At 47.9% G+C, this 12,437-nt stretch overlaps 1 protein-coding gene across 1 annotated transcript; it reads right to left on the reverse strand.

Moving 5' to 3' along the window:
* Positions 1-1,245: 1,245 nt before the first annotated feature.
* LOC142391316 (required for drug-induced death protein 1) lies at positions 1,246-8,985 on the reverse strand. Its single transcript, XM_075477085.1, has 2 exons — positions 8,595-8,985; positions 1,246-1,514 (listed from the first exon to the last, which is right to left on the reverse strand). Exons 1-2 carry the CDS (start codon positions 8,802-8,804, stop codon positions 1,383-1,385), a joined length of 342 nt encoding a protein of 113 aa, XP_075333200.1. The 5' UTR covers positions 8,805-8,985; the 3' UTR covers positions 1,246-1,382.
* Between the last annotated feature and the right edge of the window lie 3,452 nt (positions 8,986-12,437).

Below are 12,437 nucleotides of genomic sequence, written 5' to 3' on the forward strand. Positions count from 1 at the left end.
TCCACCAGTCCCCTGTACTCCCCCTCCTGCCCATCCTTAATGCATGCAATAATGGCGGTGTCGTCCGAGAACTTTTGCATGTGGCAGGTCTCAGAGTTGTAGGTGAAGTCAGTGGTGTACAGGGTGAACAACACCGGGGAGAGCACCGTTCCTTGTGGAGCTCCAGTGCTACTGACCACAGTCTCTGATGTGAGGTCACCAGCCCTGGATTACAGACTACCTCACAGAACGGCCCCAGTTCGTCAGACTGGGTGACCTCACATCAGAGACTGTGGTCAGTAGGTTGGATGGATGGAAGGAAGGTTGGATGGATGGATGGTGGATGGATGGATGGATGGATGGTGGATGGATGGATGGATGGATGGATGGTGGATGGATGGATGGATGGTGGATGGATGGATGGTGGATGGATGGATGGTGGATGGATGGATGGATGGATGATGGATGGAAGGGTGGATGGATGGATTGATGGATGGATGGATTGGTGGATGGATGGATGGATGGATGGTGGATGGATGGATGGATGGATGGATGGATGGAAGGATGGATGGATGGATGGATGGATGGATGGATGGAAGGAAGGTTGGATGGATGGAAGGTTGGATGGATGGAAGGAAGGTTGGATGGATGGATGGTGGATGGATGGATGGAAGGATGGATGGATGGATGGATGGATGGATGGATGGAAGGAAGGTTGGATGGATGGAAGGTTGGATGGATGGAAGGAAGGTTGGATGGATGGATGGTGGATGGATGGATGGATGGATGGTGGATGGATGGATGGATGGATGGATGGTGGATGGATGGATGGATGGTGGATGGATGGATGGTGGATGGATGGATGGTGGATGGATGGATGGATGGATGATGGATGGAAGGGTGGATGGATGGATTGATGGATGGATGGATTGGTGGATGGATGGATGGATGGATGGTGGATGGATGGATGGATGGATGGATGGATGGAAGGATGGATGGATGGATGGATGGATGGATGGATGGATGGAAGGAAGGTTGGATGGATGGAAGGATGGATGGATGGATGGATGGATGTTGTGAGAAAGAAGGGGAGAAAGTAGAAAAGGAAAAAGCGAGATTGGAAAGGAAATTGTGAGCAATGGAAGGAAAGAATGAAAAGAAAAGGGAGCAGGACGGATAACTGGTGGCCAGGAAAATAAAGGAGGCTGAAGAACGAAGAACCAGACTCTTGTTTCATAGTAAATTTATTTGACAAAATGTTGCAGGGAGAATCAGTAAAATCCTGTAAATTGTTTGTTTTTCAGTATTAAAAACACAATAAAAACACAGCTCATCGTAAACACACGTTTTATGGGTATAATCATATAAAGTCCCTTCTTCTCCTGGTCCACGTCCCATCATGCTTAGCTGCCGCCGGTTCGGTTTACCGTCACCACGGTGGCCACGGCGGAGAGTGGCGTGGAGTAGGTGGAGGCCATGTTCTGCAGGCCGGCCAGCAGGCAGCGCCAGCTGTAGCGCAGCGCCTTCCCCACGTTCTGCGGCCACGGGGAGAAACGTAACAACAGAACATTACATATATTCATTCAGTCCTCCGTTACGTGTTTTATTTACAGCTCAACCCATAATAATAGATCTGTTCCCTTTTCCATCCATCATGACACCATATTTAATGTCATTACATTTTAATGTGGGCGTTTCTCAGAAAACGACTTTGAACCCAAAAAAATGCACTTATTCTTCATCAATGCTGAAGCCCTGGAGGATAAATGTCATTTTAAAACGAGTTGCTCAGCTTTGGGTGAAATGGGAACTCCTTCTAGTTCCTCTTTAAAGATCCTTTTTAATGGTGAAGGAAATGCAAATGTCTCCCTTATTAATCAGTTTGTGCATTTCTTTTCCATAAATTCTTCATCAACCATATAAAATGAGGGTTTTTTTCTCCAAATAAAGTTAAAAACTGATTGATTAAAGGACTTAAAGTGCTGGGGATATAATTCTTTACTAAACTTTAGGTTTTAGTTCTTAAAATATGTCCCAAAAACAGTCTAATCTCTGCAAAACCCTCCATCTGTCCGGTTCGTCTCCGGTTGGAAGAGAGTGGGATGGCTAAGAGGCGCCACCAGGTGGCCTCTCATTTCCTTTCCTTTCCCCACCTCCTCTGTCATTTCCTTTCCCCACCTCCTCTTTCCTTTCCTTTCCCCACCTCCTCTTTCCTTTCCTTTCCTTTCCTTCCTCACCTCCTCTTTCCTTTCCTTCCCCCACCTCCTCTTTCCTTCCTTTTCCTCACCTCCTCTTTCCGTTCCTTTCCTTCCCCCACCTCCTCTTTCCTTTCTTTCCTCACCTCCTCTTTCCTTTCCTTCCTTTCCTTCCCTCTCTCTCCTTTCCGGTCCGCACCTCCTCTTTCCTTTCCTTTCCTTTCCCACCTCCTCTTTCCTTTCCTTTCCTGTCCTCCTTTCCCTTCCTTTCCTTTCCTTTCCTTTCCTTTCCTTTCCTTTCCCCACCTCCTCTTTCATTTCCTTTCCTTTCTCCTCCTCCCTTTCATTCCTTTCCTTTCCTTCCTCCCTCCTCTTTCCTTCCTTTCCTTTCCTTTCCTTCCCCACCTCCTCTTTCATTTCCTTTCCTTTCCCACCTCCTCTTTCCTTTCCTTTCCTTTCCTCACCTCCTCTTTCCTTTCCTTCCCCACCTCCTCTTTCCTTTCCTTTCCCCACCTCCTCTTTCATTTCCTTTCCTTTCCCCACCTCCTCTTTCCTTTCCTTTCCTTTCCTTTCCTTTCCTCACCTCCTCTTTCCTTTCCTTCCTCACCTCCTCTTTCCTTTCCTTTCCCCACCTCCTCTTTCATTTCCTTTCCTTTCCCCACCTCCTCTTTCCTTTCCTTTCATTTCCTTTCCTTTCCTCACCTCCTCTTTCCTTTCCTTTCCCCACCTCCTCTTTCATTCCTTTCCTTTCCCCACCTCCTCCTTCCTTCCTTTCCTTTCTTTCCTTTCCTTCCTTTCCTTTCCTTTCCTTTCCTTCCTTTCCCCACCTCCTCTTTCCTTTCCTTTCCTTCCCCACCTCCTCTTTCATTTCCTTTCCTTTCCTCACCTCCTCTTACTTTCCTTCCCCACCCCCTCTTTCCTTTCCTTTCCTTTCCCCACCTCCTCTTTCATTTCCTTTCCTTCCCCACCTCCTCTTCCTTTCCTTTCCTTTCTTTCCTTTCCTTTCCTCACCTCCTCTTTCATTTCCTTTTCTTTCCCCACCTCCTCTTTCCTTTCCTTCCTTTCCTTTCCTTTCCTTTCCTTTCCTTTCCTTTCCTTTCCGTTCCTTTCCTTTCCTTTCCTTTCCTTTCCCCACCTCCTCTTTCCTTTCCTTTCCTTTCCCCACCTCCTCTTTCATTTCCTTTCCTTTCCTCACCTCCTCTTTACTTTCCTTCCCCCACCCCCTCTTTCCTTTCCTTTCCTTTCCCCACCTCCTCTTTCCTTTCCTTTCCTTTCCCCACCTCCTCTTTCATTTCCTTTCCTTTCCCCACCTCCTCTTTCCTTTCCTTTCCTTTCCTTTCCTTTCCTCACCTCCTCTTTCATTTCCTTTCTTTCCCCACCTCCTCTTTCATTTCCTTTCCTTCCTCACCTCCTCTTTCATTTCCTTTTCTTTCCCCCACCTCCTCTTTCATTTCCTTTCCTTTCCCCCCTCCTCTTTCATTTCCTTTCCTTTCCTCACCTCCTCTTTCCTTTCCTTCCCCCACCCCCTCTTTCCTTTCCTTTCCTTTCCCCACCTCCTCTTCTTCCTTTCCTTTCCTCACCTCCTCTTTCCTTTCCTTTCCTTTCCTCACCTCCTCTTTCCTTTCCTTCCCCCACCTCCTCTTTCCTTTCCTTTCCCCCCACCTCCTCTTTCCTTTCCTTTCCTCACCTCCTCTTTCCTTTCCTCTCCCCACCTCCTCTTTCCTTTCCTTTCCTTTCCTTTCCTCACCTCCTCTTTCCTTTCCTTTCCCCACCTCCTCTTTCCTTTCCTTTCCTTTCCTTTCCCCACCTCCTCTTTCCTTTACTTTCCTTTCCTTTCCTCACCTCCTCTTTCCTTTCCTTTCCTTTCCCCACCTCCTCTTTCCTTTCCTTTCCTTTCCTCACCTCCTCTTTCCTTTCCTTTCCTTTCCCCACCTCCTCTTTCCTTTCCTTTCCTTTCCTTTCCTTTCCTCACCTCCTCTTTCATTTCCTTTTCTTTCCCCACCTCCTCTTTCATTTCCTTTCCTTTCCCCACCTCCTCTTTCCTTTCCTTTCCTTTCCTTTCCCCACCTCCTCTTTCCTTTCCTTTCCTTTCCTCACCTCCTCTTTCCTTTCCTTCCCCCACCTCCTCTTTCCTTTCCTTTCCTCACCTCCTCTTTCCTTTCCTCTCTCCACCTCCTCTTTCCTTTCCTTTCCTTTCCTTTCCTCACCTCCTCTTTCCTTTCCTTTCCTTTCCCCACCTCCTCTTTCCTTTCCTTTCCTTTCCTTTCCTCACCTCCTCTTTCCTTTCCTTTCCTCACCTTCTCTTTTCTTTCCTTTCCTTTCCCCACCTCCTCTTTCCTTTCCTTTCCTTTCCCCACCTCCTCTTTCCTTTCCTTTCCTTTCCTCACCTCCTCTTTCCTTTCCTTTCCTTTCCCCACCTCCTCTTTCCTTTCCTTTCCTTTCCTTTCCTCACCTCCTCTTTCCTTTCCTTTCCTCACCTCCTCTTTTCTTTCCTTTCCTTTCCTCACCTCCTCTTTCCTTTCCTTTCCTTTCCCCACCTCCTCTTTCCTTTCCTTTCCTTTCCCCACCTCCTCTTTCATTTCCTTTCCTTTCCCCACCTCCTCTTTCCTTTCCTTTCCTTTCCTTTCCTCACCTCCTCTTTCATTTCCTTTCCTTTCCCCACCTCCTCTTTCCTTTCCTTTCCTTTCCTTTCCTCACCTCCTCTTTCCTTTCCTTTCCATCCCCCACCTCCTCTTTCCTTTCCTTTCCTTTCCTTTCCTTTCCTTTCCTCACCTCCTCTTTCCTTTCCTTTCCATCCCCCACCTCCTCTTTCCTTTCCTTTCCTTTCCTTTCCTCACCTCCTCTTTCCTTTCCTTCCCCCACTTCCTCTTTCCTTTCCTTTCCTCTCCCCACCTCCTCTTTCCTTTCCTTTCCTCACCTCCTCTTTCCTTTCCTCTCCCCACCTCCTCTTTCCTTTCCTTTCCTTTCCTTTCCTTTCCTTTCCTTTCCTTTCCTTTCCTTTCCTTTCCCCACCTGCTCTTTTCTCCACTACATATGAGCATTTTTAGCCAAACAAATCTAAATCTAACCAGACATCGACGGTCTTAAACGCAGTGATGGGACAGCTTTCCTCACAAGATGGCGCCAATGATCCAGCATGCCGAGACATCTCGACCCCGGACACTTTTTATCCCCGACTTGTTTGACTTGTTGTCGGGGATAAAGAGCGGCAGGCTGTGAGGTCTAACCTGAAGGTTACTGCATATGGAGCCCAGTTAAACCCAACCAGAGTAAGAAATCAGGTCCGTCTGTAAGTCTGTGTGAAACATGTGAACTGAACCGTTCAGTTATTCTGAGCCCATAAGAACTTAGAACTGGTTGAACTGTTCAGTTATTCTGAGCCCATAAGAACTTAGAACTGGTTGAACTGTTCAGTTATTCTGAGCCCATATGAACAGGTTGAACTGTTCAGTTATCCTGAGTCCATAAGAACTGGTTGAAAAGTTCAGTTATTCTGAGTCCATAAGAACTGGTTGAACTGTTCAGCGGTTAAACTGTTCAGTTATTCTGAGTCCATAAGAACTGGTTGAAAAGTTCAGTTATTCTGAGCCCATAAGAACTGGTTGAAAAGTTCAGTTATTCTGAGTCCATAAGAACTGGTTGAAAAGTTCAGTTATTCTGAGCCCATAAGAACTGGTTGAACTTTTCAGTTATTCTGAGTCCATAAGAACTGGTTGAAAAGTTCAGTTATTCTGAGTCCATAAGAACTGGTTGAACTGTTCAGTTTTATCAGTCCATAAGAACTGGTTGAACTGTTCAGTTATCCTGAGTCAATAAGAACTGGTTGAGCTGTTCAGTTATTCTCAGTCCATAAGAACTGGTTGAACTGTTCAGTTATCCTGTACTGAACGGGTTCAGAGTGAACTGTTCCTGTACTGAACGGGCTCAGAGTGAACTGTTCCTGTACTGAATGGGTTCAGAGTGAACTGTTCCTGTACTGAACGGGCTCAGAGTGAACTGTTCCTGTACTGAACGGGCTCAGAGTGAACTTTTCCTGTACTGAACGGGCTCAGAGTGAACTGTTCCTGTACTGAACGGGCTCAGAGTGAAATGTTCCTGTACTGAACGGGCTCAGAGTGAACTGTTCCTGTACTGAACGGGTTCAGAGTGAACTCTTCCTGTACTGAACGGGTTCAGAGTGAACTCTTCCTGTACTGAACGGGTTCAGAGTGATCTGTTCCTGTACTGAACGGGCTCAGAGTGAACTGTTCCTGTGCTGAACGGGCTCAGAGTGAACTGTTCCTGTGCTGAACGGGCTCAGAGTGAAATGTTCCTGTACTGAACGGGCTCAGAGTGAACTTTTCCTGTACTGAACGGGCTCAGAGTGAACTGTTCCTGTGCTGAATGGGCTCAGAGTGAACTGTTCCTGTGCTGAACGGGCTCAGAGTGAAATGTTCCTGTACTGAACGGGCTCAGAGTGAACTTTTCCTGTACTGAACGGGCTCAGAGTGAACTGTTCCTGTACTGAACGGGCTCAGAGTGAACTGTTCCTGTACTGAACGGGTTCAGAGTGAACTGTTCCTGTACTGAACGGGCTCAGAGTGAACTGTTCCTGTACTGAACGGGCTCAGAGTGAACTGTTCCTGTACTGAACGGGCTCAGAGTGAACTGTTCCTGTACTGAACGGGTTCAGAGTGAACTCTTCCTGTACTGAACGGGTTCAGAGTGAACTGTTCCTGTACTGAACGGGCTCAGAGTGAACTGTTCCTGTACTGAACGGGCTCAGAGTGAACTGTTCCTGTACTGAACGGGCTCAGAGTGAACTGTTCCTGTACTGAACGGGTTCAGAGTGAACTGTTCCTGTACTGAACGGGCTCAGAGTGAACTGTTCCTGTACTGAACGGGTTCAGAGTGAACTGTTCCTGTACTGAACGGGTTCAGAGTGAACTGTTCCTGTACTGAACGGGCTCAGAGTGAACTGTTCCTGTACTGAACGGGCTCAGAGTGAACTGTTCCTGTACTGAACGGGCTCAGAGTGAACTGTTCCTGTACTGAACGGGCTCAGAGTGAACTCTTCCTGTACTGAACGGGCTCAGAGTGAACTCTTCCTGTACTGAACGGGCTCAGAGTGAACTGTTCCTGTATTGAACGGGTTCAGAGTGAACTCTTCCTGTACTGAACGGGCTCAGAGTGAACTGTTCCTGTACTGAACGGGTTCAGAGTGAACTGTTCCTGTACTGAACGGGCTCAGAGTGAACTGTTCCTGTACTGAACGGGCTCAGAGTGAACTGTTCCTGTACTGAACGGGCTCAGAGTGAACTGTTCCTGTACCGAACGGGTTCAGAGTGAACTGTTCCTGTACCGAACGGGCTCAGAGTGAACTGTTCCTGTACTGAACGGGCTCAGAGTGAACTGTTCCTGTACCGAACGGGTTCAGAGTGAACTGTTCCTGTACCGAACGGGCTCAGAGTGAACTGTTCCTGTACCGAACGGGCTCAGAGTGAACTGTTCCTGTACTGAACGGGCTCAGAGTGAACTGTTCCTGTGCTGAACGGGCTCAGAGTGAACTGTTCCTGTGCTGAACGGGCTCAGAGTGAACTGTTCCTGTGCTGAACGGGCTCAGAGTGAACTGTTCCTGTACTGAACGGGCTCAGAGTGAACTGTTCCTGTACTGAACGGGCTCAGAGTGAACTGTTCCTGTACTGAACGGGCTCAGAGTGAACTGTTCCTGTACTGAACGGGCTCAGAGTGAACTGTTCCTGTACTGAACGGGCTCAGAGTGAACTGTTCCTGTACTGAACGGGCTCAGAGTGAACTGTTCCTGTACTGAACGGGCTCAGAGTGATTATGACTCGCTGTTTACCTGTGTGGTGTCAGGATAACGCAGTGATCTCTGCTCAGTGTGTCAGGGGTCAAAGGTCAGACTCACAGAGCTGTCAATGTTTAACCGGCTTTATGAGGACCTGCCTGTTGGAATGTCCACAGACCGTAAAGCTGCCGTTTCACACACACTCCTTCATATTCAGGACGTTTTTCTCTTTAATGTGAATTATTACGGCTGAATAAAAAGCAGCTTCATGCTTTATCGTTCATCTTTGTGAAACCTTATACACATTTATTACATAAAGTTACAGATTGCATCGTTCAGTTTTATCTTTAGTTATATTTCGCCTGTTGTAACAGATTGATTCATCTATAAATGTTTATCTTATTCATGTATTTAACACGTTTAATATGACTAATCTCCAGCTTTTATCGTGTTTTATTCTCTGACATGTAATGAATAACATTCATTTAATCTAACTTTTGCCAGCAGATATTTACTGTAATTCCAGATTCCACAGATGTTTTCATGGATCATAATTCAGCTGCTGAAAGGTCAGACAGCAGAGGAATCCCCCAAAACAACTCCTCAGGTCAAAGGTCATCGTCTCGTCTTACCTTCCTGTATTTCTTGCACCTCTTCCTCCTCTTTCTCTTCTTCTCCTCCTTCCTCCTCTGCCTCTCCTCCTCGCTCTCGTCTCTCTCCTCCTCCTCGATCAGCGGTTCGTATTTATCCGGCAGGACGCTGAAGTAAACCTCTTTGGAGGTTTTCTGTGGCTTCTTCCCGGCTGAAGGCGCCCCGTCCCCCTCCTGCTCCTGCGCTCCCATCCCGTCTGGCTCCCGCCGACTGCTATCCCGCAGGAGGACCTTTGGAACCGGGAGGAGTCAAACTTTATTAGTAGCCTGGAGCTCCTTGCATGGACACGAAGCCCTCTGAATGCAGGATTAGAGAAGAATGTGGAGATTTGGGGGTTTTCACCCACCTGAGCGAGCAGCTCGATTCTCTGCTGTTCGTCTCACAGAGTAAACACCAAAACCTCACAGGGTCAACATCAGAAACATGCAGAAACTGGGAAGGCCCGCTGGGAGCCACTCAGGGACTTTTATTTAAAGGGGAACACTGATTGTCCTTTTTAAAGGACAACATGTAACTTACACCTTTATTCAAACCGTGTCACGCTGTGGGTTAGAGTCTAAAAGTATGTGAACACCTTCACAGGGTGGTGCTGGTCCTTTATTCGTCCTGCTTTAGCATGCTGAGATCCTTCAGGGTTTGTCTGTCTGGTGTAAATATGACTAAATATGATGAAATATGACTAAATACGAATAAATATGATTAAATATTATTAAATATGACTAAATATGATGAAATATGACTCCATCCATCCATTATCTTCCGCTGGTCCGGGGATCGGGTCGCGGGGGCAGCAGCTTGAGCAGAGAAACCCAGACGTCCCTGTCCCCGGCCACTTCCTCCAGCTCTTCTGGGGGGACCCCGAGGCGTTCCCAGGCCAGCCGAGAGACATAGTCTCTCCAACGTGTCCTGGGTCTTCCCCGGGGCCTCCTCCCAGTGGGACGGGCCCGGAACACCTCACCGGGGAGGCGTCCAGGAGGCATCCTAACCAGATGCCCGAGCCACCTCATCTGACTCCTCTGGATGCGGAGGAGCAGCGGTTCTACTCCGAGCCCCTCCCGGATGACCGAGCTTCTCACCCTATCTCTAAGGGAGAGCCCAGACACCCTGCGGAGGAAACTCATTTCGGCCGCTTGTATTCGCGATCTCGTTCTTTCGGTCACTACCCACAGCTCGTGACCATAGGTGAGGGTAGGAACATAGACTGACCGGTAAATCGAGAGCTTCGCCTTCTGGCTCAGCTCCTTCTTCACCACGACGGGCCGGTGCAGAGCCCGCATCACTGCAGACGCCGCACCGATCCGTCTGTCAATCTCCTGCTCCATTCGTCCCTCACTCGTGAACAAGACCCCGAGATACTTGAACTCCTCCACTTGGGGAAGGATCTCATTCCCGACCCGGAGAGAGCATTCCACCCTTTTCCGGCCGAAGACCATGGTCTCAGATTTGGAGGTGCTGATTCTCATCGAACCGCTCCAGTGAGAGCTGAAGGTCACGGCCTGAGGACGCCAACAGAACCGCATCGTCCGCAAAGAGCAGAGACCCGATTCTGAGGTCGCCAAACCGGACCCCCTCAGCGCCCTGGCTGCGCCTAGAAATTCTGTCCATAAAAATTATGAACAGAATCGGTGACAAAGGGCAGCCCTGACGGAGTCCAACCCTCACAGGAAACATGTCCGACTTACTGCCGGCAATGCGGACCAAACTCTGACACCGGTCATACAGAGACCGAACAGCCCATATCAAGGAGTCCGGCACTCCATACTCCCAGAGCACCCCCCACACGGTCGAACGCCTTCTCCAAGTCCACAAAACACATGTAGACCGGTTGGGCGAACTCCCATGCTCCCTCCAGGACCCTGCGGAGGGTATAGAGCTGGTCCACTGTTCCACGGCCAGGACGAAAACCACACTGCACCTCCTGAATCCGAGATTCGACTATCCGGCGGATCCTCCTCTCCAGTACCCCCGAAAAGACCTTACCAGGGAGGCTGAGGAGTGTGAACACACCCTCCGGTGACTCAGTAGGATGAAATATGATTAAATATAACTAAATATTATTAAATATGATTTGATATGATTAAATATGATGAAATATGATTAAATATGACTAAATATGATTAAATATGATACAATATGAGAATCAGCACCTCCAAATCTGAGACCATGGTCTTCGGCCGGAAAAGGGTGGAACGCCCTCTCCGGGTCGGGAATGAGATCCTTCCCCAAGTGGAGGAGTTCAAGTATCTCGGGGTCTTGTTCACGAGTGAGGGACGAATGGAGCAGGAGATTGACAGACGGATCGGTGCGGCGTCTGCAGTGATGCGGGCTCTGCACCGGCCCGTCGTGGTGAAGAAGGAGCTGAGCCAGAAGGCGAAGCTCTCGATTTACCGGTCAGTCTATGTTCCTACCCTCACCTATGGTCACGAGCTGTGGGTAGTGACCGAAAGAACGAGATCGCGAATACAAGCGGCCGAAATGAGTTTCCTCCGCAGGGTGTCTGGGCTCTCCCTTAGAGATAGGGTGAGAAGCTCGGTCATCCGGGAGGGGCTCGGAGTAGAACCGCTGCTCCTCCGCATCCAGAGGAGTCAGATGAGGTGGCTCGGGCATCTGGTTAGGATGCCTCCTGGACGCCTCCCCGGTGAGGTGTTCCGGGCCCGTCCCACTGGGAGGAGGCCCCGGGGAAGACCCAGGACACGTTGGAGAGACTATGTCTCTCGGCTGGCCTGGGAACGCCTCGGGGTCCCCCCAGAAGAGCTGGAGGAAGTGGCCGGGGACAGGGACGTCTGGGTCTCTTTGCTCAAGCTGCTGCCCCCGCGACCCGATCCCCGGACCAGCGGAAGATGATGGATGGATGATACAATATTATTAGAAATGACTAAATATGATAAGATATGACTAATTATGATTAAATATGATAAGAAATGACTAATTATGATTAAATATGACTAAATATGATCAAATATGATTAAATAAGACTAAATATAATTAAATATGATGGAATATGACTAAACATTATTAAATATGATTGAATATGATTAAATATGATTGAATGATTAAATATGATTAAATATGATTGAATATGATTAAATATGATTGAATATGATGAAATATTATTAAATATGATTGAATATGATTAAATATGATTGAATATGATGAAATATTATTAAATATGACTAAATATGATTAAATATGATTGAATATGACAGCGTCTTTGTGCACAAAGATGTAATTTCTCCGTTTTAGGTTGAGCATCGAGCATTTAGCAGCTCATTATTTCATGACTTTTTATCTTGACCTGGTTCTTGTTGGTCTGGACTTGAAACTCGACACGGATCCTGTTAGTCTGAACATATCATTTGACCTGGGACTTTATGGTCTTGACCTGGAATTTGCCGGTCCTAACTTAGATCTTGACCCACATCTAAGTCGTGACATTTAACACATCAGGCCTGACTCTGGACCGGCCTGACAGACCTCTCTCATCCAGGCCTTTTGGTGCTACCAGCCCCTGTCAGACTTATTCAGGGCTGGACGTCCCTGATGCACATGAGTCTGACCCATTCGGGTCTTGAATGTAGTAGTTCCAGCAGATTTGGGATATTTATGGAATTCTTATTACTGCGAAGTTGACAGAAAAAAGCAGAATCTTGCTGTTAGAAGCTGCAGTCAGACACGAAGCCTGAGGCAGCTGGTGTTTCCTTTTCTTTGGGTTTTTATTCAGGCAGCAATAAGCAGGGCTTTGATCAGCATCAGGCCCCTGGGGCAGAAAACAAAGAGAGACTCAGAGCATTAAAGAGGGAAAACAATAAGCCAACATACCTGAC

The sequence above is a fragment of the Odontesthes bonariensis genome, chromosome 11, assembly GCF_027942865.1.
Source record: "Odontesthes bonariensis isolate fOdoBon6 chromosome 11, fOdoBon6.hap1, whole genome shotgun sequence".
Lineage (NCBI taxonomy): Eukaryota > Metazoa > Chordata > Actinopteri > Atheriniformes > Atherinopsidae > Odontesthes > Odontesthes bonariensis.

Excerpts from the sequence above, each read along its gene's own strand:
- LOC142391316 (XM_075477085.1), bottom strand. The coding sequence starts at position 8,804 with ATGGGAGCGCAGGAGCAGGAGGGGGACGGGGCGCCTTCAGCCGGGAAG. Across the intron at positions 1,515-8,594 it reads GGTGCAAGAAATACAGGAAG|AACGTGGGGAAGGCGCTGCG; the intron begins GTAAGACGAGAC and ends CCGTGGCCGCAG.